The 27,381-nt window shown below is 53.1% G+C and overlaps 1 protein-coding gene across 1 annotated transcript in view; it reads left to right on the top strand.

Moving 5' to 3' along the window:
• CLMN (calmin) overlaps nucleotides 1-25,722 on the top strand; it is a 113,230-nt gene extending 87,508 nt beyond the window's left edge. The window contains 10 exon segments of the mRNA XM_023256004.2: nucleotides 1,348-1,440; nucleotides 3,515-3,572; nucleotides 3,575-3,704; nucleotides 5,616-5,809; nucleotides 7,932-8,014; nucleotides 13,229-14,890; nucleotides 18,410-18,606; nucleotides 22,847-22,907; nucleotides 23,527-23,597; nucleotides 25,500-25,722. Coding sequence (XP_023111772.2) covers nucleotides 1,348-1,440; nucleotides 3,515-3,572; nucleotides 3,575-3,704; nucleotides 5,616-5,809; nucleotides 7,932-8,014; nucleotides 13,229-14,890; nucleotides 18,410-18,606; nucleotides 22,847-22,907; nucleotides 23,527-23,597; nucleotides 25,500-25,668 — 2,718 coding nt within the window. The 3' untranslated portion in view covers nucleotides 25,669-25,722.
• The last annotated feature ends 1,659 nt before the right edge of the window (nucleotides 25,723-27,381 follow it).

The raw sequence follows: 27,381 nt of genomic DNA, 5'->3' as shown, positions 1-27,381 counted from the left end.
GTTAAGCGTCTGACTTCGGCTCAGGTCATGATCTCATGGTCCGTGAGTTCGAGCCCCGCGTCAGGCTCTGTGCTGACAGCTCAGAGCCTGGAGCCTGTTTCAGATCCTGTGTCTCCCTCTCTCTCTGCCCCTCCCCCGTTCATGCTCTGTCTCTCTCTGTCTCAAAAATAAATAAACTTTAAAAAAAATAAAAAAAAAACTGAGAATAAACTGAGGGTGGATGGGGGGTGGAAAGGAGGGGAGGGTGGGTGATGGGCATGGAGGAGGGCACCTCTTGGGATGAGCACAGAGTGTCGTATGGAAACCAATTGGACAATAAATTTCATACTAAAAAAAAAATCAAATGCAGGTGCCTGGGCCCTACTCTGGGACTTCCTGATTCAGTAGGACTAGGAGAGAATTTGCCATCTAACCAAATCCCAGGCAGTGCTGTTACCCCTGGCCCGGGGAGCATAGTTTGAGAACCAGCGCCTTCGGGATTCACCAAAGCATCATCCTATGGTCAGGACGTAGTTAAATAAATAGGTAATCCCCTGAGGGTTTCTATAATAGATGCATTTTTTTAATGTTTTTATTTATTTTTGAAGGAGAGAGAGACCGAGCGTGAGCAGGGGAGGAGCAGAGAGAGAGGGAGACATAGAATTTGAAGCAGGCTCCAGGCTCCGAGCTGTCAGCCCAGAGCCCGACGCGGGGCTCGAACTCATGAACTGGGAGATCATGACCTGAGCCGAAGTCGGACGCTTAGCCGACTGAGCCACCCAGGCGCCCCTATAACAGATGCATTTTAACCGGGATATTTTGGAATAATGCAGAAGTTCGGGGTAGAAGCCTTATCCCGATACGCTATTTGTAATGAGCAATGGAGAATTATCCATCGCGGTCCACGATTGCTGATGTTGGTGTTCTGCGTTTGTCCAAAAATGCGTTGAATGTGGAGGTTTGGTGTTGTTAGGGTAGCATACAGACAGACCCGGTGGACACGTGCCCAGCCCTCCCTGAAAAGAGTGACTCAGACCTTTCCTGGCTGTGTGTCCCAGCCACATTACACATGGCCTCTGTGAAACTTCCTCCCCTGAGATGGAGGGATAATAGAAGCACCTGCGTTGTGGGCTTCTTGTGGGTCGAACCGGGTTCATCCTTACAAGGAGCTGAGGCTAGGGTCTGCGCGTGGCAAACGCAATACACGTGTTTATTAAATACAATCACGTTCGCTTTGCACGCTGGGGTCCCAGAGGTGGCCTCGGGCAGCACTGAACGATACAGACGAGAAGGAGAAACAGGTCCACGAGGGCATCAGAAAACAACAGGTTACACCCCGTGTTAAGCTCATAAATTGCTTCTCCCCAGGTCAAACTGGTTAGCATCGACGCAGCGGAAATAGCAGACGGCAACCCCTCTTTGGTTCTTGGGCTGATATGGAACATAATTCTCTTCTTCCAGGTAAAGTAATTTCCTCTCGGTAACGCGCGGTAATGATCTCCTTGAGCCCGCTTAGTGCCAACAGAACAGAGCGGGGCCAGATCGAGGGAGGCTGGGAGATCCTGCTTCTGATATATTTTGACTTCTCCGTTTCTTTTTTTTTTTTCAACGTTTATTTATTTTTGGGACAGAGAGAGACAGAGCATGAACGGGGGAGGGGCAGAGAGAGAGGGAGACACAGAATCGGAAACAGGCTCCAGGCTCCGAGCCATCAGCCCAGAGCCCGACGCGGGGCTCGAACTCACGGACCGCGAGATCGTGACCTGGCTGAAGTCGGCCGCTTAACCGACTGCGCCACCCAGGCGCCCCTTGACTTCTCCGTTTCTTGAGAAAGAACCAGAGAGACCCGGCTGCCAGAGTCCCTGTGGTTTTAACAGTGATGCAAGCTCTGTTCTCCAGAAGAGTCTAGCCATCCTCTTGGGACTTAAAGAGTTAAATATTTGCTTCAGAAAATAATTTTGTTCTGAAGTGTCACAAAAACTGGGAAATGCTTGTGATCAAAAATCGAACTTGGAGTTACTTTCCTAAAACGACGCGTGCGCGGCAGATGTGATTAAAGAGCCGGACTGAAAGCAGGCGGGAGAGGCGTCTGTGGTGTGCTCTCCGTCCTTGGCCAACTCCAGCCTCTGTTTGGAGATGCAGATTCTATAGGGAAGCACAGGATCTGTGGCTGGAGTTTGAAGGTGGCGTTTAAAAACTGCTCAAGTCTCAGGGCGCCCGGGTGGCTCGGTCAGTTGAGGGTCAGTCTTTGGCTCAGGTCGTGATCTTGCGGTCTGTGAGTCCGAGCCCCGCGTCGGGCTCTGTGCTGACGAGTTTTTATCCCGGAATAGGAGAGAGTAAGCTGATGTTTCAGCTTCTAAAATGCCCTCTTCTGAAATAGAAAATCATGGCTCCTTATTTAGCTGCCCTCCTAAGAGTAAAAATGACCTGCAGGAAGGTGATTCCCTTGAGCTTTGGTCTCCTTGCTTGTGTTGCTGAGGGGAATGTGTGCAAACAAGGTTCAGGGACAGCAGACTCAGTTCTATGGGAGCCTTGAACTTAACACGCCGAAGGCTGTCTCTCCGAGCCTCAGTTTCCATATCTGTGAAATGGGAGCAGTGGTCAGCTCTGTGGGAAAGCCCTCCGTCGACCGTACCGTGTTATACACAGGCTTCAGCGACCAATGTTTGTTATTAAACTCTTGTATAGATTCTGGAAACATGCTGTGTGAAAAGGCAAGGCCTTAAATCCAGCCCAGATATCCATCCATCCATTCATTCGGTAAATGTCTGTTGAGTTTCTCCTATGTGTCGGACTCTGCACACACAAAGTCCTGCCCTCCTGACTCTCTGGGATCACAGAGGGCAGTCCCATAGCATAGAACCCTGTGGTGCAGGTTGTGATCAAGCTATGAGCAGAGTGCTGTAAGAATGTTCAGCGGGGGCAACTGCCCCAGAGTAGGGAGGGGAGTGAGGAGGACTTCCTGGAGGAAGTGACATCAGAGCCGGGTTTTGAAGGATGAGTAGGAGTGCGTTAGACCTGTTCGCGGACTTTGCTGTGCATACGGATTCCTTGGGAGTGGTGCTGACATGCAGCTTCTGATGCCGTGGGGCAGGGGCAGGGCCTGGGACTCTGCATTTCTCACAAGAGCCACATGTTAGGAGCTACGTTTTGAGTAGCCGGGGATTTGGTGATGGAGGGAAGGGACATCCAGACAGCGGGACCAGGATGCACATAGGCATGGGCCTTGAAGCAGCATCATGCATTCTGAGACCGATAGGCAGGAGAGGAAAGGGGTAGGTGGAATCTGGTCAGGAAGACTGGCGTGTGTGCGTGGCCAAAGCACCAAAGAGAGAGATTCCAGAAAGAGGTGAGCTTTCCTATGAGGTGTCGGTAGGCACCACAAGTCACATAAAACCGGAAGCATCTTCTGCCCACGCGGAGACCCAGTTGCACGTGTGTTGGTCCCTCCAGCCAGGCTCCCCGTGGCCCGGGGTCAGACGAGGATTTGCACTAAGTCTGTCTCGGGGGGTCTGAAATGCCATTTTCTTTCCAGATTAAGGAGCTCACGGGCAATCTCAGCAGAAACTCGCCGTCTTCCAGCCTGTCACCTGGCTCGGGGGCACAGACTCAGACTCTTCCTTCCCACCCACGCCCACCGCGGAGAGGAGTGTGGCCATATCTGTGAAAGATCAGAGGAAGGCTATCAGGACCCTGCTGGCGTGGGTGCAGAGGAAGACGAGGAAGTAAGCCGTCACTCCCTCTCCCCTCCATGCTGTTGTCAGGCAGAGGGAGGGGGGGTCCCCCTGGGAGAGGGCAGAGGTTGGGGGCACTAGCATATATTAGGTTATGTGCCTGTCACTTCATTCAGACTCCGAGAGCCGGGAGCGCTGTGCATTTTCAGTTTCTGCACGCCCAGAGCTGTCTTCGCAGAACGTTTGGTTTGCAGAAAAGTGACAGGGGGATTTGAACACGAGATCAAAAGGGCTTTGCCCCCATTTAATCCCAAAGTGGGAAGGGCTCTTGGATCCTTATAACACGTACATATTCGTTGTTAAGCTTCGGAGTGACTTTCAGAGTCTGTACCTACTAAACTCTAATAACAGTGAAGGCTGTGACGTGCTGTGACCCCCGCACCAGCAGGCCAGGGCTCTCAGCAGTGCTGTATCAGGGTCTTATGCAGTCAGTCGACAGCCCCTGGGACCCTGGGACCCTGGGCGGTGGCGGGGACAGCTGGAAGGCTAGGCCACGCGCGGGGAGAGCCACACCCGACCTGGGGCCACCCGGCTCTGCCACGCACAGACCGGGGGCCTTCCTGGTGCATCACAGCCACATCTGCGAGATGGTCACTTATCACTGCCTGCCTTGCAGGACAGTTAGGACGACGCGGAGGCAGCTCGCGAAAGCGCCTTGCGCCTTACCAGCACTTAATAAGCACTCCCTCACGCGCCGGGTCCTCTCTCCCGGGTGTATACAGAAATAAACCATGAAAGAAAAAAGAAAAAGAAGAGAGTTGGATCCTTGGGTTTTGACTGAGGGGTCAAGCATGGAAGGGTTGATTAACGTAAACATCTGTTAGATGAGGCTTAAAAATAAATCAACCTGAAGAGGGCTCGTTGCCAGGAGGTAGGGTGACCGTCAAGGAGAGGGCGTGTTCCGTGGGGGTGATGGACCAGTCCTGGATCTCCGTCGTGGCGGTGGCGGCCACAGGGTCTGTCCTTGACAAAGTGGCCTGGGTTATATACCACCCCCGTGGGAGTGACGCTGGACGGATCCAGACCAGGCCTGTGGCTCAATGGCTCGTGGCACCGTCAGCGTCCTGCCTTTGATGTTGCACTTGGTGATGTGAGGTGCCCCGAGGGAGGCCAGATGGACGGTAGAGGAGAGCTCTGTACCGCTCTTACAGCTTCTTAGGAATCCCAGATGATTGCTAAATACCCATATTTTTTCTAAGAGAGTTCAGTGGCCACCGTTGGAAGAGGGGCGGGGTCTCAGGATAGATTCAAAGGAAGTTGGCGCCCGGCGGGATTGTCTCTCTTTGTCCCTCACTTTTAAGTGGTTGACGTTATTTCTGTGAAATGGGATCGTTGGCGGCTTCCGTGTGCTACCCCGCGTCACACGTGAGGTTGGCCTCGTGCCATGGCCCTTCTGACGGGTAAGATCTAACGCTTTGCCACAACAGCTGCCAAGCGGTCGCAGCCAGACGGGGTCCCCGTGTTACAACGGAGGAGTCTGAGGGCCGGAGCGATGTGACTGGCCCGAGGCCATCGCGCTGGGAACACGCGGGGCGGGGGCGGGACGGCCGGGAGGTGAACTTGGGCCTTTCCGGCTCCAATTTTATCGCACACCCTTATTTGCTGGTTTGCCTGCCACCGAAGAGTGAGCAGTGTGTGGAATTGCTCCTTACGTGTCTGGGAATCTGGGAACACAAGGTCCCGTTTTGCTGCTGTGGGTAACGTACACCTTTCTGTTCTGTGTCTCTGGGAACGGAGGGGGAGTGCTGCGTACAGCTGTCCCGGGACTCAGGGCCTGAGGCGCCCCTGGCGAGCCCGCAGCTCCTGGCCCCGCTCGGAGGACCCTCGAGGCTGCCGCGTGCGACCTCTCAGGGGATCCACCTCCTGACCTGCGTCGCGGCCACCGCGGCCGCTCTCCTTCAGGTATGGCGTGGCGGTGCAGGACTTCGCGGGCAGCTGGAGAAGCGGGATGGCTTTCCTGGCCGTGATCAAGGCCATCGACCCCAGCCTGGTTGACATGAAGCAGGCTCTGGAAGACTCCATGCGGGAAAACCTGGAGAAGGCCTTCCGCGTGGCGCACGAGGCCCTTCACATTCCCAGGCTCCTGGAGCCAGAAGGTGACTCTGGTTCCCTCCCTTTCTCTTTCTGTCTTTTGAATTACTTGTATTACAGCTGCGACACACGCCGTCCGTGGAGAAAAACTGGGAAAAGACAGGAAAATCGAATGAAGACATTGTTATGTTTCCTCTACTTCCACCCCTTAGTATTTTTCGATGCATCTCGTTATAGTCTTTTTTACAGAGTTGAGATCGTTCAGTATATGTATATAGTTGACCCTTAAACGACACGGGTGTTAGGGGTGCTGACTGCCCCCTGCCCACGGTTGAACATGCATGCATAGGGGACTTGGGTAGTTCAGTCGATGGAGCCTCTGACTCCAGCTCAGGTCATGATCCCGCAGATCGTGAGTTCAAGCCCCCCGTCAGCCTGGCTGCTGTCAGCACAGAGCCCGCCTTGAATCCTCTGTCTCTGTCTCTCTTCCCCTCCCCCACTCACACGTGCTCTCTCTGTCTCTCTCTCTCTCAAAAATAAATAAACAGGGGCGCCTGGGTGGCTCAGTCGGTTAAGCGTCCGACTTCAGCTCAGGTCACGATCTTGCGGTCCGTGAGTTCGAGCCCCGCGTTGGGCTCTGGGCTGATGGCTCGGAGCCTGGAGCCTGCTTCCGATTCTGTGTCTCCCTCTCTCTCTGCCCCTCCCCCGTTCATGCTCTGTCTCTCTCTGTCTCAAAAATAAACGTTAAAAAAAAAATTTAAAAAAAAATAAAAATAAAAACAAATAAACATTAAAAAAAAAAAAAGAAAATCCACGTATAACATCTGGCCCCCCAGAAATTTAGTTTCTAATAGCCTACTGTTGACTGGAAGGAGTACCAATAGCGTGAACAGTTAACTAACACATGTTCTGTATGTGATACGTGTTATACACATAAGCTAGAGAAAAGGAAACGTTACTAAGAAAATCGTAAGGAGGAGAAAATATGTTTACGGGACTGTACTGAACTGATCCCAAAAAATGCACGTAAGCGGACCCACACAATTCAAACCCGTGCTGCTCAAGAGTCAACTGTAGTTGTGCATCTATGACTTTTTACTAAATTCTTAAAATTTTAATTCCAGTAGAGTTAACACACGGTGTTATCTTAGTTTTAGGAGTGCCGTATAGGGGTTCCACAACTCTATACCTTGCTCCGTGGTCACCATGATAAGTGTACTCGTCATCCCCATCACGTATTTGTAGCTTACTTGTTTCTACTCACCATTGAGTAAATTGATTAATTAATGAATTAAGTCGTTAATGATGACATAAGCCCTTTGCCCGTTGCTATCGTGTCTTTGTTATGTATTTTTAATGGCTGCACAATGGTCCATCTAGTGGGCATCCCCAAATTTACTTAGGTCTACCACTGGTAGACATTGAGGTCGTTTCGAAAAGAGTCACATTTCTATACAACATGCAGCAGACCTCTTACTGAATAGAGCTCAGTGTGCATCTCAAGATTATTTCCTTCGGGCCCAGATCCCATCCGCGGAATACCAGAGTTGGAAAGTACATGCCTTTTCAAGGCGCTTGGCTGTCTGTCAGATTGATTTCCACATGAGTTGGGCTGATTTGGGACTCCCTGCAGCAGTGAGTAAGGGTCATGGCTCACCAGACTCGCGGATGGGGCCAGCTGAGAGTTGGCTGCTCCCAGTGGGGGAATTCAGACCGCAGGGAATAATGGACAGCCTTGGGAATGAGGAATCCTGGGTTCCACATCCCACCCCTTCTCTTCATCAGCCGGATGTGAGACTTTAGCCAAATGATTCATCCTCCCTGGGCGTAAATTTCTCAAGCATAAAATAAAGAGAAAAAAACCTCAGTGGTCTGCAGGACTCTTCAGCGACAAGTGTCCCTCGATCCTGTTTAAAAATCACGTGTTGGGGCGCCTGGGTGGCTCAGTCGGTTAAGCGTCCGACTTCAGCTCAGGTCACGATCTCGTGGTCCGTGAGTTCGAGCCCCGCGTCGGGCTCTGGGCTGATGGCCCAGAGCCTGGAGCCTGCTTCTGATTCTGTGTCTCCCTCTCTCTCTACCCCTCCCCCATTCATGCTCTGTCTCTCTCTGTCTCAAAAATAAATAAATGTTAAAAAAAAATATATCACGTGTTGATCGTCCTACTAACTCCTGCGTCTCTCTTAACAGACATCATGGTTGACACGCCAGACGAGCAGTCCATCGTGACTTACGTGGCACAGTTTCTGGAACATTTCCCGGAGTTGGAAGCTGTATGTTTGTTTCCTTACCTTTAATTCAGAAACAATTTCCACCCGCCGGCCGTCAGACAAAGCGCTGATGAAATGAGTAGTAATAATCAAAACTGGGTCTCAAGTCCCTCGAGTGTTGCCTTGGCACATTGTAATTTCAGAATCATGGATAAGATGCTTTACATTTATTTTTTTTATTAGTTTTAAAGGTTTATTTTATTTTATTTTATTTTTTCAACGTTTATTTATTTTTGGGACAGAGAGAGACAGAGCATGAACAGGGGAGGGGCAGAGAGAGAGGGAGACACAGAATCGGAAACAGGCTCCAGGCTCTGAGCCATCAGCCCAGAGCCTGACGCGGGGCTCGAACTCACGGAGCGCGAGATCGTGACCTGGCTGAAGTCGGACGCTTAACTGACTGCGCCACCCAGGCGCCCCTTGGTTTATTTTATTTTTGAGAGAGAGAGAGAGAGAGAGCACGTGTGAGCAGGGGAGGGGCAGAGAGAGAGGGAGACAGAGAATCCCAAGCAGGTTCCACCCCGCACACCATCAGCACAGAGTCCGACTCGGGGCTTGAACCCACAAGCCGTGAGATCGCGACCTGAGCTGAAATCCGGAGTCAGCTGCTTACCTGACTACAAATCACTGTAAATGATTTACATTTAGAAGCAGGATGGGAAGTTGGGCAGCCATCCCTCTTGCCAACGTCTTCCCAAACCAAACTTTGCTAAGGCTGTAAAAGATGTTCCCTTGTGATGTGGGTTGGCCACCTGATACTTTAGCCGTCAGATGGAACATTCTAGCAGTTTACCAGATTTCATCCGAGTGTGAAAAAATATGGAGGACAATGACATTTCAAAAGCATGTCTTCTTTAAAAAAAAAAAAAAAAAAAGCATGCCTTCCTATTTTCAGAATCCCAGACTGTACTTGGAAATCAGACCTTTCAGAAGTTATCGTGGCTCCATTGAACCTCCACCCACCCCGTGCCCAACCTTGAGATGGTAATAGTGACAGCAACAATGTGACGATAGACCTTTATTGAAATCCTTGGTAATTTACTGGGCTCGCTCAGGGCGACTCAGCAGTAAGCTGGATGGATGAGGTCCCTGACCTCGTACGGCTTCGCTCTCCTAGCCCAAAGAGTCGACAAGCGAGCAAACACAGAATTTGGGGTAATGGGAGGTACTAGCCAGAACCAAATTAGCATGAAGAGCCAATCCAGGGGGACACAGGGCTGCACTTTGAGCTGGAGGCTGGTCAGGTAAGCGCCCTGCATGCATCAGGGCTGACTGCCCCCTACGTCCAGACGTGGCTTTGTGTCACGATCCTCGTGTTGTAGATGAGAATACAGATGGTCGGAGAAGCCTGCGGGCCTCCCCAGGATCACGGCTACCAAGTAGAGAGCTGGGGTCAAACCACAGCTCTCTGTGATACACGCTTCTGGCTCTTGGGTCCCTTACAACCACTGGCTGGAACCCAGGCCCCATTTTGTGCAGCTCCGAAGAGCTAGTCCGAGGCCACGCCTTTGGTTCCATTCCCTTTCTGTGTGCGTGTGTCCTGTCTGTCCCTGCACCACAGATCACTTCCCAGGGTGCTTTAGAAGCAGGAATTCCATGGGCTGGAAACGGCAGTTCTGCCGCTTGAAGCTGTGTGACCTTGAGCTGCTTACTTAACGTCTCTGATACACGTCTGTGAGAGGTGTCCGCAGTGAAATGAAAATCTTACCCACGCTTCAGAGTTGTGTCAAGAGTAAATAGACGATGTGGAGTATGCAGTCTCGTGCCTGTGACAACAGTCAACGCTCAGCAAATGGTGGTGACTGTCACTGTTTTTGTAATTCAGTTTTCCTAGGCCCTCGCGAAATTTGGAAATACTAGACGCCGGGGCTTTTATTAGCCCCGAGCTCTTAAGTTGTAGGCAGAGTTTGGAACCGGCTGAAACTTACCATGTCTGTGTGAGTTAAGGTCACCGCCAGGCTTCGGCAAATCTAACCCTTGGATCTCCCCCAGTGCTGGGGTCAGAGGCTGGGGCTGGGACGAGAGAGACTGGAGGAAATATGACCCCTGGAGAAAGCGGTCCCGATTCACAAAACACCGTGTACCATTGCGGCACTGGCTGTGTCCTTGCCCCCAAGGGAATCCAGATGGGCCGTCCCAGCTAATCTAGACACCCACTGAACTCTTCCTTAACAACTCAGCTGAGTTTAGCTCATTTTATTTACTTATTTTAAGCATTTATTTGTTTATTTTGAGAGACAGCACGCAGAGGAGGGGCAGAGGGAGAGAGAGAATCCCAAGCGGGCTGTGCAGTCAACGCAGAGCCTGATGCAGGGCTCGATCTCGTGAACCACGAGATCGTGACCTGAACTGAAGTTAAGAGTCGGATGCTTAACTGACTGAGTCACCCAGGTGCCCCAAGTTTAGTTCGTTTTAATAAATCTCTGCTAAGCCCTGGTCAGCCATGTAACCAGACCCTGCACCTAGCTTTATGGCCCAGCGTACGGTTTATTTGGGTAAATATATCGTATGTGCTTTGAAAGAATGTGTCTTAGGTAGTGACACATTCTGTCTCTCTCTCTCTCTCAAATAAATAAATAAAAGGAAAAAAAGAATTGACATTCTTTAAATACCAATTAGATTGAGTTGGTTAATATGCTCTTCAGGGCGCCTGGGTGGCGCAGTCGGTTAAGTGTCCGACTTCAGCCAGGTCACGATCTCACGGTCCGTGAGTTCGAGCCCCGCGTCGGGCTCCGGGCTGATGGCTCGGAGCCTGGAGCCTGTTTCCGATTCTGTGTCTCCCTCTCTCTCTGCCCCTCCCCTGTTCATGCTCTGTCTCTCTCTGTCCCAAAAATAAATAAAAAACGTTGAAAAAACAATTTAAAAAAAATATGCTCTTCTAATATTCTGTACACATACAGATGTTTTTCCTACATTTCCTATCAATTAGTGTGAGGGAAAAAGGTTAAAAATCTCCAACTTGTGGTTGTGGGATTGTTTCTCGGTTGTTCGTTTTTGCTTTATGGTGTCGACGCTCTGCTATCATGCACATTTAAGACGGTTGTATCTTCCTGATTTCTCGATCGTTGTATTTTCCCGCAATTTCGATCTTTGCCTGGAAGTCTGCTTTGTCTGATAGGAAGATAGCCATACCAGCTTTCTTAAAATTAGTATATATGTGGCGTATCTCTTTCTCTTTTCCTTACAGTGTATGTGTGCTTATAGTTAAAGCATATCTCTTGGGGCGCCTGGGTGGCTCAGTCGGTTAAGCATCTGACTTCAGCTCAGGTCACGATCTCACGGTCCGTGAGTTCGAGCCCCGTGTCAGGCTCTGGGCTGATGGCTCAGAGCCTGGAGCCTGTTTCCGATTCTGTGTCTCCCTCTCTCTCCGCCCCTCCCCTGTTCATGCTCTGTCTCTCTCTGTCTCAAAAATAAATAAACGTTAAAAAAAAAATTTAAAAAAAAAAGCATATCTCTTGTAAATAGTATACAGTTAGGTCTTATTTTTTAACTCTCCTGACAAAAATTAGTGTGTCACCTTATTAGTGAATTTCTCAACTATTTACATAGATTTAACCTACCATCCTGATTATTGATTTCATTGGTCCTGTCCGTGCTATGCTCTTTTGTCCTTCCTTTTTTTGGATTATTTGATTATTTTTTGGTTTCTATTTTATCTCCTCTGTTGGCTTTTTGGCCACATCTTCTCGTTTTATCTTTGCAGTAGTTTCTCCAGGGATTATAAAACTCATCTTGAACCTACGTTAGTCTACCTTGAATTACTATTATACCACTTAAGGTAAAACATGTATTTTATGCATTTTTACGTAACAATGTAATTCCCTTCACTTCCCTATTCCCTTGTGCTGTTATTGTCGTTTACTTTACTTCTGCATATGTTTTAATGGCCAGTGCTTTGTTATTACTGCTTTCAACAGTCAGGAGACTTTTTAAGAAAAGCGTTTAAATGGCCTTCGGTATTGACCACATAGTTTCCATATTAGGTACTTTTCATTCCCTCCTTCAGACCCAAGCTTCCATCTGTGGTCACTTCTCTTCAGCCTGCAGAACCACTTTCCTTTGTATTTCTTGCGGTCTTCAAATCATGACCTTTGGACTCTCTCCTTTACTAACGCTGGGCCATATTTGAGTCTACTTCTAATGATGGTTGTTTCTCTTGATTGTGGGTCTCATTCTCCTGCTTCTCCATGTCTTAAAACTTCTTGTTTTATGCCAGGCTTGGTCTATAAGAGTAGAGATTGAGATGGGGTGCCTGGGTGGCTCAGTCGGTTGAGCGTCCGACTTCGGCTCAGGTCACGATCTCGCGGTCCGTGAGTTCGAGCCCCGCGTCAGGCTCTGGGCTGATGGCTCAGAGCCTGGAGCCTGCTTCCAATTCTGTGTCTCCCTCTCTCTCCGCCCCTCCCCCGTTCATGCTCTGTCTCTCTCTGTCTCAAAAATAAATAAATGTTAAAAAAAATTTTTTTTAAAGAGTAGAGATTGAGGACCTGCCATCTTTTTCCCCCAGAGAAGGTAGCCTGTTCCCAAACAAGGACCTGACTGAGGAGCTGACTGTGTTGACCTTCTCAGGAGTCAGTAACGGCGACACTGCAGGTTTATTTAATGTCAGCTCTCTGGTTTCAAATGATTTGAGGATGGGGTCAGCCAATTTCCACCAGCACGCTGGGAGCCAAGCACTACAATACCACCAAGACTGCTCTGTGCTCTCCAGCCCTGCTCTCACTCTCAGCTGTTTCTTACTTAACAAAAGTCCCCGTGTGTTGAGAATTTGTATATGACGAGAATTGGTTTTGCATTTGGGGCCCTTCTGTGTTTGATCCCTTACACTGGCCCATGCAGTCAGTAAAGATTTGGCTAATCTTTCCTTATCTTGGGTCAGTCCACTCTCCTGTCCCTGCTCAGACTGGGCAGGAGCCCACCAGTCTGAAGGAGCTGACAGTCACTTAGGAAGGGCTCATCCTTCCCTAGAGTTCCATTCATTAAGATTTCTTTGCATCCATAGCTTTTAAAAACACATTATTATTTTTTTTTTGACATATCTGGTGTTTTCACATTTCAGCAGGAGCAACCAGCCCCATCTCTTAATTAGAGCACTTGTCGCGTTAGTTCTGAAATGGCTTTGTCCACACTGGTTTCTGTTTTATGGGGGGGGGGGGGCGGGGAATAGACGTTGCACTCAAACACTCCTCTAATTTCATGTTGCCCTGTGTTCCTTCACAGGAGGATCTCGTGGATTCGGATAAAGAAGCCCCTATTGAATCCACCTTTGTCCACATCAAAGAAACCCCTTCTGAACAGGAGAGCACCGTCTTCCTTCTGACGGAGAACGGGGAGCGAGCTTACACCATTAACCACGAAGCCAGCCACCCGCCGCCCTCCAAAGTCTTTGTCTGTGACAAGTCCGAGAGCGCGAAAGAATGCTACCTGAGTGTCATGCCCAGCCAGGCGCTCTCAGACAGCTCCACTGACTTCATGCACCAGATCATCGACCAGGCCCTCCAAGAGGTCCCGGGGAAGGCCAGCAGCACCGGTGAGCCATCTCCGGAATCTTCCATTTTATCCTCCAGAAAGGATAACCGGAGGTCCAACTCTCTGCCAATCAAGAAGACCGTGCACTTTGAGGCTGACACCTACAAGGAGGCTTCCTGCAGTAAAGACCCTTTCTACAGTCAAGACCTTCGCTTTGAGGGGAGCCCGAGAGGGACAAAGGACTCACTGAAGCAGGATGGGGACATCCTGGCAGCTGAGATTGCCGAGGAAAAGCCGAAGCAGGAAGCCCCGAAGATTCCGGAAGCGGCCTCTGATGAGTCACCGGGGGTCGAGTCTTTGGTGGACAGGAAGATCAATCATTCGCAGACTTCGGAGAGTTGTCCCTCCTGGAACGGGGCGCCAGAGGGTGAGGCCGGCGGGGGGAAGGAGAGCCGTCCCCTTTCACCCCTCGGGGACAACGCGGTTATGGCCGATTCCTTGGAGATCAAGGTCCAGCTGCTGACCGTAGAAGCTATGGCTGAGGAAGACTATTTTGAAAGCACACCTTTAAAAGCCTCTAAGTTCAACAGTGACCTAATAGATTTTGCCTCAACCAGCCAGGCCTTCAATGAGGTTCCTCCGCCTCGTGAGAAAAGACCTGTCGAGGAAGAGGTTCCGGAGGATCACGCTGAGAAATTGGGAAAGAGGAGAAGCAAATCTGTGCACCAGCGCAAAGACTCGGACGAGTCCCCAGAGAGGCCGGACAAGCAGGAACCCCACAAGGACCCTGGGCGAGAGGACCCAGGCTATTCTTTGGCCCCCGAGGAGGCACCGGTGGAAAAAAAGCCAGAGGCGTACGAGAAGCCCAAGCGCAAGTCCGCGCGGCGCCGTCGGGGCGAGGACGAGGGGGAGGCCGCGGGGCCGCAGGGGCCGGACGGCGAGCTGCCCTCCGACCCTCCGAGTGGCAGCCTCAGCCTGGAGACCCTGCACAGCCGCAGCCAGGAAGGCCTGGACTTCAAGCCCTCCCCGCCGCTGTCCAAGGTCTCCGTCATTCCCCACGACCTTTTCTACTACCCGCACTACGAGGTGCCCCTGGCTGCGGTTCTGGAGGCTTATGCGGAAGGCTCAGAGGACCTGAAACACCGAGACCTGGATCTGGAGGAGCCGGAGGACTATCTGCATGACCTGGGGGCCGGGGCCGAGGCCGAGGAGGCCGAGGAGGCCGAGGGCTCTTGGAACAGCTGTAGCTTCTCGGGGCCGGACGAGGAGGGCCCTGAGGCCAGCATCCCGGCCCCGAGTACCGACAGGGGTGCAGAGGGCACCAGACCAACCTCAGAGCCCGCACCCCCAGCCCCTCCAGAAGGCCACCAGCCAGCGGAGGCCGAAGAGAGCGGCCCTGTGGACAGCCATCAGGTAGGTGGTCGCCGATGCGGGGACCCTGGGCCCCGCACAGGGATTCTGCTGTTGTCACAGCTTCAGCCTCCACAAAACGGGGAAGCGGACGCGTCCATCACAGGCGGTTCGGCCAGTTTAAGGAGGCGCTCACTCAGGCTCGGGCACGGGCAGGGCTGGCCCCCGAGAGGAGCTCTCCTGAGATTTTGAGCCTGGGGGGGGCCTCCAGGAGCCCTGCCCCTGCCCACGAGGTCGCCAAGAGGATATAGAAAGAGGCTGTGTTGGAGGGCCCAGCATCGTAGCGGTAATACTTGGAAACGGCGATCAAAGCACTTAGCAAACCTTAGCCCCCGCCTCCTGCAGCCTGAGAAAACCAAGTGGGACCTCATATCTGACTCCGGCCTTGATTTTTGGTGGCACAATTATCCTGGGCTTAGAAGTGGGGGGCACGCACGTCTGAGTTTTAGCGGCTGGGCACAAGCCATTTGGTATTCCCATTTCAGCTGGCCCAGCAGCTCGAGGGGCCACCGGAGGGGGCAGTGAGAGGGTGCAGGGGACCCTGACCGGCTCCTCCTCTTGGTCCGCTCCCTTCCCTCCCCTCCAGCCAAGCCAGCCTCCGCCCTACCTCTCGGGCACGCCACACTCTGCTCTGCCCCTCCCCCCATGCTACACTTGGCAAGTACTCATTCCTCTTCGAAGCCCAATGCTAATGACACCTCCTCCTAGGAGCCTTCCCAGCTTCTTCCCCAGAGGCCCTTGCTTCTCATCTATAGCCAGTGACACGGGACAGCTCTCTGCCACTAGTCTGGTTGTGATTTTCCCTCCCAGGAGAGAATGAGCATTGAGGTATTAATGTTCGGATTCTGAAGAGCAGCCTGGCAGGGCTTGCAGTGGAAAGGAAACAAAGGTGGATTGCAGGCTGGTTTGGGGGCGTAAGGTGGACACGGGGTAAATTAAACACCAAGATAAATGGTGATGCTCTGGCTAACGGCAGGGGAGAGTCTAGGCTGAGTGAGGGGCGGAAAGATGCTCCGAGGAATGAGAAATCCTTGCACCTGGAGGGCTGCAAGAGAAAGGGACAGTATCAGTGGCCTTAAAAGACATTTAGGGTCTAGATGGACCGGAAGCGGTGGCTTGGTCTTGTTCGCCCAACCCAGACGATGCGCTGGGCAGAGCAGAATTCTCAGTGACGAACAGCCTAGAAGCAAGCGTAGCAGGGCCACCCGTGCCGGGTCTGCCTTTGGATGGAGAAGAGAGGGGGGTGGTCCCACAGGTGCCAGGACCCACCTGCCAGCTGCCGCTTCTGCCCCCAGGGAGAGGAACCCAGTCCCCGGCCCCCACCCCCTCCCACCTGCTGTCTTCTTGGAAGCCAGCCCGGCCGAGCAGGCCCTTCCAGCAGGGGACCCCAAGATTCAGCGGGGTGGATATGGCCCTCAGTGACATCACGTCTTAGAGTCGCCAGGTTGGGGGACCATGACAGCAACTGTGGCGATTTTCTGGGCAGCAGATCTTTCAGGACGAAAGAAAGGGGACCGAGTGGGTGGCAGGGAGATAAGCCTAAGTGGCATCTCTGCCCCTCCGTGCTATTTCAAATGGCTTATTAGCAGCTCAGTTCCTCTCCCCGGACCCACTGAATGCGGCCTGCACACAGGCCGCTTCATTCTCTCCTGCTTTGCAAAGAGGAAGGTCATTTGCCAAGAGCAGGTCGTGCAAGGTGTGTGTGCCCAGCATGCGGACAGGTGATTTGGGGTGGGGCTGAAGGGGTCCTGGGCTGGGAATGATACCGCGAGATGTAGATTTCAATCCACCTTACGCTGAACTAAGCGTGAGCCCTGGGGAGAGCTTCCGTTCCTGGCTACGGTTTGCCACCGTCTGCCTCTCTGGGCTCTGAGCTGCCTCCTCTGGCTGCCCCCCATCCGGTGAGCAGGCCCCCACTTGTCCCAAGTGAGACCAAGGAGTGCACCCAAGTGAGTGCAAGGAGGGCTGGCCGCCCGGGATGACAGGTGAGGTCTGTCTGGCAGACAAGACAACACAGAAGCATTTCTCTGATACCTGGCCCTTCTTTTAAAAAGGAAAAAACAGGGGCGCCTGGGTGGCGCAGTCGGTTAAGCGTCCGACTTCAGCCAGGTCACGATCTCACGGTCTGTGAGTTCGAGCCCCGCGTCAGGCTCTGGGCTGATGGCTCAGAGCCTGGAGCCTGTTTCCGATTCTGTGTCTCCCTCTCTCTTTGACCCTCCCCCGTTCATGCTCTGTCTCTCTCTGTCCCAAAAATAAATAAACGTTGGAAAAAAAATTAAAAAAAAAAAAAACTTTAAAAAAAAAATAAAAAAATAAATAAAAAAGAAAAAACAAAAACAAAAACAAAAAACGGGGCGCCTGGGTGGCTCAGTCGGTCAAGCGTCCGACTTCGGCTCAGGTCATGATCTCCCAGTTTGTGGATTCGAGCCCCACATCGGGCTCTGCTGACAGCTCAGAGGCTGGACCCTGCTTCGGATTCTGTGTCTCCCTCTCTGCCCCCACTCCACTCACGCTTCTCTCTCTCTCTCTCAAAAATAACTAAACATTAAAAAAAATTTTTTTTAAAAAAGGAAAAAAAACCTCCCGATGAGACGAGAAAATGGAAAATTTCTTCTTCTTCTAGTCTTTAAAAAAAAGTCTTTTCAGTTCGCCTTTCAGAGAAGGTAGCATTGGCCCATGGATGACGGAGGGGGGATGGGCATTCACACTGCTGGGAGCAGATTTAATTCCTGCACGGAGTGTTGTTCTCCCGGGGTGCACGGGACAGGCCACTCTCATCCTCATAGTCTGACACCTGCAGAGCAGTGTCTTACGGCCCCCGAAGGGATTCTTGAGAGGTGGCTCCGACCACCCCCACACTTCTCGATTTCACTCGGGAACGTTGCCGCGGGGTTTCGGAGTGCCTGGTGTGGACGGTGGTCAAAGCCACTTCCTTGTCAGATAAATGCCAGAGATGTCGCACTATGATCCAGCAAAGGCACGGGGAAGATGTCATCCCACAAGCTGTCTGTTTGCCAGTGTGTGCACCTCTCCCAGCGCAGGGGTCGCCTTTGCGCCTGTTGGCCCACTGGCTTCCAGGATCGGCTCCTCTCTTTAAGTGGGTGATGGTTGTGTGAAGGGCCCAAGCATCGCCCAACTGTATGGCCCATCCTTCATGGGAAACACGGTGCGGTATCGTGAGACGAGATCGATAATTATTATACCCATTTGACGGATGAGGCAAGTGAGGGAGAGAGAGGAAGAAAGCCGGTTGCTTAAGGTAACTAACACAGCCAGATCTCAGTGACTCCGAAACCCATGCTGTTTTTTACAGTCTGTGGCCTTGGCACGCTAACCAGGGGTGGGCTGCTCTTCCACGGCGGGCTGTGCTGGAAGGAATCCCCGGGAGGGGGCGCCCTAGCTTCCTAGAATTCAGGTGGAGCCGAGCGCCGCTGGGGGGGAGTGGGGGGTGGGTAGGGGGTGTCATGCACTCAGCACCCAGCCTCAAATGCTGACTTGTGTTCGGTTGTCTTTGTCCTTAAGTCCCAGGAATCTGAAAACTCGGGAAACTTAGCAAACTCTTTAGAAGAAAAGGTAACGGAAGAGTCAATCAGCAGTAAAAAAAAGGAAAAAAGGAAGCACGTGGACCACGTAGAAAGTTCAATATTTATAGCACCCGGCACCGTCCGATCCTCAGAGGACCTAGAAGGAGACACGGGTGACCACAAAGTCCTTTCCAGGTATTTTATCACTGTCTTCTCCCCCCAGAGACCGAGCTAGAGAGTTACTCCCTGAGTTCATGTCATTCTTGGTTTCTGATTTGGGGTGGGGGGGAGGGGGGAGGGACACAGGGACGGGACCGGACGGCAAGGGAAACACAGGTTCGTACAAAAATTCATCCAGCCAGTTGGTCATTTATTTGCCAGAATCAGAAATGGATCCGTCCTCCTTATCTACACCCTGCTCCCCGGCCCTGCCCGGCCTCCCCGTTACCAGGCCCGCTCATACGCGGCAGGGCCCGGCGGACACGAAGCCCGCCGTCTCCCCTCTCCAAGTACCTTTGGGTGGAAACTGGCAGTGGGCGGCAAGATGGCCGAACCGGGGTAGGTGTGGGGTGTGAGACGGCGCGGTGTTCGAGGCTCTGCGGACACCCCGGCCCCCGGATGCCCCCTGGCTGGGCTAGGGAGAGAGCCAGCCTAGCCATTTATAAGCATCTCACAGAATTCAAAGCAATGTGCTCCATAGGCACGGCGGGGGGGGGGGGGGGAAACCTTTCATGGCTGTCACATGGAAGCCGGACGTGAATGATGTGGCTTCACCTGTGAGTTTGGGTCCCAGGAAGTGAGGCCTGTTGACTCGTCTCCGGGGGAAGAGGAAGCTCGGAGCGCCCGTCTGCTCGGTCACTCCAAGGGCACCGGGTCAGCCAGACTGGCCCCAGGGAGAACACTTAGCTGCCGAAATGTCAGAAGATCCCGGTTTCTCCCCGCCGTCCCTCATCGCCACCATGGCCACTGTTGAACCTGCCCTAATGTGTTCCAGCATTTCGCATACGGTCCCTCATCAGTTCTCACAGCAGCGCCTTAGGCGGGTAGGAGGGACCATGCTTCATCACCGTGGGCGCAGGGGGGTCTGGGGACACCTCCCAGCCTCGGAGATGACAGAGCTGGGGTCTTGGACTCAGACCCGTCAGGCTCCATGACCCACATTCTTTCCGTGACCCCTCATTGCCGGCGGTGGGGGAGCCACACTGGCTGCGAAAGGGAAGTTGTTGAGATCAGCATTTGGGGAGGAAGTGGGGAGAAGCCAGGGCAGACAGAACCAGAAGGAAGAGTCGGCGGATGTCCTGCCTTCCATCTCCCCTCCGCCTTGCTTCTGCTCCTGGGCTACAGGGGACGAAAGGAAAATAGGTGGGGGGACCCAGGTGAGGAGGGGCAAGGCACAGCGGAACCCTGCGTTCCCACTTTGCCCATGACCCCCGGAGTCCCTCTCCCTGCAGAGACCTGGTCACGACCGTCCGGCAGACATCCTTGTCTTGGCGTGCAGCCCGGACCCGGCTCTAAGTGCAGATGGCCCGCATGGGCAGGTGGCCCAGGCGACCATCTTCTCCAGCACAGCTCGCTCGAGGAGGGGCCACGGGTCATTTCCAGACGGCTGTCCCTCTTCACTAGGGGAAGATGCAGGCATGGCTCCGGCCCCCCGGGGGCTCAGGCAAGCAGGAGGGAAGGCACGCCCCCTCTTCTGCGCTGGAACCGAGGGGAGCACCTTAGGTGCCAAGAGGCATGCGCGGATTTCACCTTGTGGACCTCAGAGGCAGGTGGAGAGAGGGTCGGGGGCACCTGCAGGCTGAGATGTCCTTCGACCTTGGTACAGAAGGATAGTGGGATCTGGACTTGGGAGAGGGACAGAAGGCGTTCCGGGTGGGAGAAAGAGCCCGAGCAACCAGCTGGCACACAGCAGCCACCCCGGGACGTGCAGGTCGGATGTGAGGGGGTCAGGGAGAAGCAGGGGAAGGAACACTGGGGGATCGATCATCTGGGACACCTGCTGCAGCCAGACATCAAGCAAAACCCGTCCCAGAGGAGATGAGACAGAGGGGGCGGATGTTCAGAAGGCAACGTTCTGTCGGTGTGTGTGGGAGTGAGGCCCGGTTGACTTTTCCCGGCGAAGGTCTGAGCGACGTGCACGTCCTTCTGGGTAGAGCAGACAACAGTCCCCTCGGCGGCGGCTTCCCAGCCCACTCGGGCAAAGCTGTAATTATTACGTCGCATTTCAGCCGCGGGGAAGGCTGCGTGCCAACGCACGCAGAGGGCGCAGGGGTGTGCTCGTGGAGAGAACGAGTGAGGCCCCCTGCGCCCCTCCCCTGTGCCAAGCCGTTTCACCTGCAGTCCGGCAGGTACCACCACCCCCCTTTCGTGACCGAGAAAGTGAGTTCGGAGAAGTCAGTGCCTCGCCCAAAGCTCTCGAACTGGACAGAGCCCCGGGCACCTCCCTGCCAGGCACACACAGCATGTTTTCCTGGCTGTACCTTGACTGGGGCTTCCCATTGTTCTGGGCAGAAAGGGCCATTGTTCCCGAGCCTTCCTGACCGGTCTCCCCCGGCTGTCATCTGTGTCCGTTCTTGGTCACCTCTGTCGTCCTCCCCAGCCCGCCAAGCACCTTGGCTTTAGTTGAGATCCTTGAATGGCCCCTCGAGCTCTTTTGCCTTTGAGGACCCTCTGTCCCCAGCCTGTTCCCTGTCTTGCTCCTGGGTTTCAGCTCCTGAAACCACTTCCTCCAAGCAGCCTTCTTAGATTCCTCCAGGCTACTTTTAATCCCCCTTTATAGGTTCTCACGGTCTCTACTCTTTTTCTTCACCGCATGAACCCAAACAGGAATGTCTCCAATTATTTGTGTAAGGATGTATTTGTCATCGGCTCTCACCCTAGACGGTGAGGCAGCTCCCTGGAGGCTGGGGAGGGCACCCAGCAGAGGTCCAGAGCTTAGCACCGCACTGGGCCTGCGGCTGGCCTTTAATAAACATTCTCGGGGGCGAATGTGAATAAATAAATGCATCGCTCTCTTATTAGTCTGTGGAGGGCGGGCTCCCGAGGAGCCGGGCCCTCAGCCGCCCGGCCCAGTGCCTGGCACACAGTAGGCGCTTGATGATGCTTGCTGGGAGGAGGGAGTTCGGGATACAAACCTGAATCGGCCTCCAGCGGATGGTACCAGAACACAGAAACCACCCGCAAGAAGGTACGCCGAAAGCTAGCGGGAGAAGAAAGAGCAGGAGCCCTTCCTGATGTGGACCCGCCTTTTACTAGAAAATAGGACCCGCAGGTGGGAGTTACCTGTGTCTCCAGGTACTCCCGTGAGTTGAGTCAACACTTAGGGGACATTGCTGGGGCCCAGGCACCTGACGGTCTCTTCTCTTTGCGGTGCGTTTTGTGTCATGTCCGTGCCGTGATACTCGCTCACCTAAGCTGGCCCAGTGCCTGGCACATAGTAGGTGCTTCATGCCTATTAGCTGGAAACATGCCCGATGCAGGGGAAGAGGTTGGTGAGGGTCCGGTGGGCGGGAATAGCCAGGCTGCCGATATGAATTCCCTGGCAATAAGCTCGTGGGTCAGATGCCTTTTTCTTGGACCCCCGGATGGCCACATGGTAGGTCCGCCTTGAGGAAACGGAAGTGATTGTCTCTGATCCCCAACACCTCGTTCTCCTGTTGAGTGGCAAGACAGGGCCACCGGGACCTGGCGTCTATACTGTACTTCCCACCAATACCGCAGCCCCGTGAAGTAGTCGGGGTGGGGATGATGATCCATTTTACAGATGAGCGAAACTGATCCGAGACATAAAACACGTGGCTAAGGTTGCCAGTTAATCGATCAGGAGCCGGGATACAGCCCAGGCCACTGGCTGGGCATCTTCGGCCGCCGCCCTGGGTGAACCAACTTCAGCAGATGATCAGAGATACGTTCCCCATCAGCCTCAAAGATATGGTCAGAAAATCGGCCTCCTCGTGCATGAAAGAAAAAGAGGTACAGACCCCCGAGAGCTGGACAGAGAGCAGCCTTGTGCCTAGAAAGCACTAGAAAGGGAGTCTGGATAGCAGGTCTCAGCCCATGCCTGACATGAATGTTCAGAGGACCTTTGGCAATTCCCAGATCTTGGGATGCTCAGAGAAGGCCCTCTGTTTCTTCCCTGAAACCCTATGACTTTTAAAAATACGTGGTCTGCTTTCTATTTAAAATTCTCAGTTGCTTTTTTTTTTGTTTCTTGTGGATAAGGCCACAATGTGTCTCTCTCTTATCCATCCTACTGTTTGTAAGCACACTCCAACCCAAGTGGGCATGTTGGATACAGTTGCTCCTTTCCATGGCTGGGCCTGAAGTCATAGCTGGCCTAAACCCACGTGTGGAAGACTTGGGGCGGGGGTGGCCATACAGGGGGACCCGAAGAGCTCCCGGTGGCACCAATTCAAAACGTGTGTTTATTTTTCAGGACTAGTCACAGTGACTCCAGCATTTACATTCGACGACATACTAACAGGTCTTTGGAATCGGTTAGTATGGGAATTTTCTTCTTCTTCTGCGTGGCCCCTGCTAAACCAATCCCTTCCCGTCCTTCCTCCTCCCGGCCCAGAGCTTTGAAATTACTGACGTGCAACAAATGTACTTTTGGATAGAAGACAAGCAAATTCACACCTTGTCGTTGAGCACAGTCCCACCGGATGTCCAATCGGGGTTCTCGGGGATGTAAATAAAGTGCTGACTGTAAACCTCGAAGTCCTCTTTGTTGTAAAAAACGCATCCAAGACCTGCCACCCAGCCCCGCACACGCCCCCAGAAAGACCACCCTCAAAGACAGGGCGCAGTGTAGGTGGAGGTTCCAGTCTACCTTTGCAGCTACTTAGCCCTGGATGTGTGGGGCCCAAAGCACGGGGAGGCCGCAGCCCGATTCGGGTTGTGGGCGGTGGGGCACCAGCCAGGGGCTGGGGGAGAGGGTAGAACACCAGTAGACTATCAGTTAGCAGTTTGATTTTGGAACTTAAATGCTTGCGATATTGAGAAAAAGCGTGGCATGCTCGGCTTTGTATGTTTAAAATCGTTTTATTTTCTGTTTCAGAGATTTCATCTTTACTAATTGGGTTGCGGGGGTTTTGTTTATAAATTTCACTGTAGGACCACTTTAGCTATGTTCAGTTGAGGAACGCCGCAGATCAGGATGACGGAAGAAACCGAATGTTAACCAGGTTGGTGGCTTCAGTCCGAGTTTTGCGGGGTTTAAGATTTTTTTTCCTTTCCTGTTTTAATTGTGCAGCCTCCCTTGGGGGCGTGGCTACGACTAGGCTTTGTTGATGGCGATAGTCGTAGTCGGAGGTCATGCAGGAAACCACCTGCTGCAGAGCAAGCGAATGTAAACCGAACATACATAGGAGGGCAAGTGGGAACGGATGAACGTCGATGGGCAGGGAATGGCTCAGAAAACGGGCTTCCGTGTAACGCCGGGTGTGGGTCACGAGCCCCGCAGCTGCGTAGATGCGGGGCTAGAGCCAGGCAGTAGTGATGTGATGCGGGGTGTGTGCCCCACGTGTAGCGCCTGACCACCTGTTCCTTCTGTGTCGCCCCTGCAGGTACAATACTCAGAAGCTCACTGAGCTGATATTACAGTTTTATGGCATCAGAGCAGATATGAAGAAGGAATGCAAACATACCAGGATGTCTATGAAAGTATTTCTTGCTGTTCGAGAACTAGCTGGCCTTGTCCGATATTGCCGAATTGGCATAAAACCGCCCACTTAGGACCTAGGAAACCCGAGCAATCTCGAAAACTCTGACAATTCTGAGATGCTCCTGTCCCTCTTAAAGATATCAAATCACTTAATTTCATTGATTTGCTTTTTTTTAAATACTTGCCACGGATTTCAATGGGCGGGGAAGGCCTTAGATTATTGAAATGGAAAGCCTCTCTGAATCCAACACCCACGAGTGTAATCCTCAGAAGCTAACCCCGTCTGGCTTTTAAAAAAGAGGCAAGACATGTTTCCCTCCCCTGCCGTAAGATGGGAATTTTAACTCACGTCCCGCCAGGCATGACGTACTCCGAGGAGAGGAGTGCGTTTCGCTTTTAGGAGATAGGGACCTCGAAAATTTAAACCAGAAGGTTGAGAAATGCAGTCATGCTTTCTGTGTTTCTGGAGCGTTGATTATTAGCTTTGTAATAAAAAATGGAGTTTAAATTTTTTCTAGAAACGGTTCTAAGAGAGAGAAATTCTGTCCGTTGTCCATTGTCACGAGTGAATCCGTTTCGAGGCCAAAAGGCAAACGTTTAACCGACTGTTGGCCTCGCTTTTCTGTATCAGGAGATCGTGCCGGGAGGAGCTGGTTTCCACGGCTCATAGTCTCCACCGCACGCCCCAAATGACCACCCTAAGAAGCTTACGCTCTAGGCTTCTATAAGCAGAGACCCCCCAACCCCTTTCCAACCGGATGATGGCCCCAGCCCTTGCCTTAGGGAGAACTGGGCTTTAGCCGCCAGGGAAAAGCAAAATGTCACTTTCACCCCACCTTCTGTAAATGAAAAGAGGGAAGACAAGTCTGACCAGTGATTATTTTCGAGGTTCTGTTCCAAAGCCAAAATCAAAAACTTGGTGGGGGCGGGGGCGGCGGGGGGAGAAGGGGGGAGGGCGTGCCTTTGTTTCTGAAGCCTGTTTTTAAATGATCTATAATCCGGGAACTCTATTTATTCCTTTAGATTACAAAAGACATCCCCTCAGTCACACACTAATGGCGCAGTGCCATCAGCCCCCAGCTTTGCGTTAAGGGCACTGTGGCATAAAGGAAGGTGTCCCGGATGGGGGAGTGGTAGTTGTGTGGCCCCGAGCAAGCCCCCGAGCCCCCTGAGTCTTAACATGCCCGCCTTCGCAATGGGGCCGACCGCTTTACCCCCTTAGGGTCGTGCATGTGAACGGAGGCCCCGTGAAAGCGCCACCTCTTGGGTCTCTGCACGCGCCCCTCGGGGCCACTTGACTGGCCCACTGGGACGCCCTCCACTCTCCGGTTGGGCAGTGAGGTTGCAGGCTGGGGAGGCAGGGGAGGCCCATCCCCCCGGGGACCCGCTTGTGACTGCCTTGCCTGTGTCTTCCCTTCTGCAGGAAGGCCAACGACTCTGGCGAAGCCGTGTTCCAGGAGAGCCGGACCTCACAGAGCGACTCTCTGACCCAGTTTGTCCAGCAGCCGGATATGATGTATTTTATTCTCTTCCTCTGGCTCCTGGTTTACTGCCTACTGCTGTTCCCACAGCTGGACGTCACCAGACTCTGATGCGTGTGTCTGCATAATAAAAAAAAGGCTCCTGAGCGGGGGGGGCGGGCAGGAGTCTTGTCACTTCCCTTTTATTGGGGTTTGGATGGGCCACTCTGCAGACAGCCGAGGGCCTCCAAGGAAACAGCGTCCCTCTCCCTGCTGTCTCCATGGGTTCCCTTCTCTCCTGCAAGTCCTAAGCACGCTTTTCTCGTCCGCCGTGTCCTCAAAACTCAGGTGTCTGTCTGGCTGGAGTCCCTAAGCGGAGCGTGTTCCTGCGTGCCTTGCTTTGGCAGGTATGAAGCGTCCTTGCTAATATTTAGCCATTGCCCGGGTCACAGCTCGTCCTGCGTGCAGGTTGTTAAGGCCTGGGATGGCTTTGAGTTACTTGCCTCTGAGAGGAGGGTCGTCCTGATGGGAGGCGGCGGGGGGGGGGGTGCCCCACGCGCAGAGCCTCCATTGGGAGGAAAACTGCCCCGTGTTCCTCCCAGAGGTGGGCTTCGAGTGAAGGTGCTGGGTGTCCGTGCACCTGTCGGGGTCTGGCCGTCTCCGGGACCGTCCATCTGGGGGCGGCAAACCGACGGAGGAGAGTGAGGGCTGGTCTTTTTTTTTTTTTTTTTTTTTTTTTTTTGGCGGGGGGGACAGAGATGTAAATTCAGTTTTGTATTTGATTGAATTAAGGTTAAAGCTGTGATTTGCAAAGAGTTTCCGCCAACAGCACCCTCTTTCAGATGAATTCCTAGCAGGGGAGAGTCTGGCTGGTACATTAAAAGCCGAGCTCAGCCGACACAGGGCCGGGCCTGGGATCCCTCCCGCTTTGCCTGGGCAGCGTCCCCAGCATCCACGACAGCTCCTGAGGCCTCCGGGCCGATCTCCAAGGCCCCACAGGGCACTGCAGAGAGCTCTTTAAAAGCCCCGGGAGGAGTGCAGGAACGGCTGGGCTCAGAATCAGTCCTGGCTGACGTCAGAGCTGCAAGGGGTCCGGCAGGCTCCTGCCCCTTGTGCACACCAGTCTCGGCACAGGCATCCTTACTGGTCGGTCGTAATGGGATTCTCGAAAAGACTTTCCGGAAGGTACCCCGACAAGTAGACCGGAACAGGCAGTTTGTGAGGAGACCTCCCCCCACCCTCCCATCTTCCTTCAGCCCTGCACCACCCTCCACCCCCGTTTCCTGCCAAGATGTAGGTCCTGGTGACTCGGTTTTGCGTCCTCCCCCGCCCCGTGGTCCTCCCCTCTCCAAGCGGGACTCGTAAAAATCACAGACTCTTAGGTCAGGAGAGGCCCTCAGAGAGCCTGTTGTCTGCTGAACCCAGAGAGGCAGAGCGGGTGGACCGAGGTCACACAGCAGCCAGGAGCAGACTTGTAAGCACACTCGTGCCCCCTGATGCCGGGTCCAGAGCTGTCCCCTCTTTGACAAACCTTGTATCTGGCCCAGGAGTATCCTGGAAAGAAGATGAAATGATTAGATAAAAAGGTCCTCATTTAGACAAAACCAAAATGTGGGGCCAGCCACAACCTTTGCCTTGTTCTCGTGTTTTTCCCAGGAGGAAGCTGCATTCACTTTCGCGCTCGTCCCCCGTGACTTCTGGGGTGCCCTTGATAGCTCGGATAGCTTGATAGGTGACAAGCCAGCCGTTGTTCCTCCTGCAGAGATCACGGTTCTCTCTTGGCAAGCCCAGAGGCTTGCTCACTTCAGGGAATGGGTTTCAAGTTTACAGAATCCCAGCACGGCC

This window comes from Felis catus, chromosome B3, assembly GCF_018350175.1.
Source record: "Felis catus isolate Fca126 chromosome B3, F.catus_Fca126_mat1.0, whole genome shotgun sequence".
NCBI lineage: Eukaryota > Metazoa > Chordata > Mammalia > Carnivora > Felidae > Felis > Felis catus.
The sequence above is the reverse complement of the archived record's forward strand: the minus strand, read 5'-3'. Positions and strand labels throughout refer to the sequence as shown.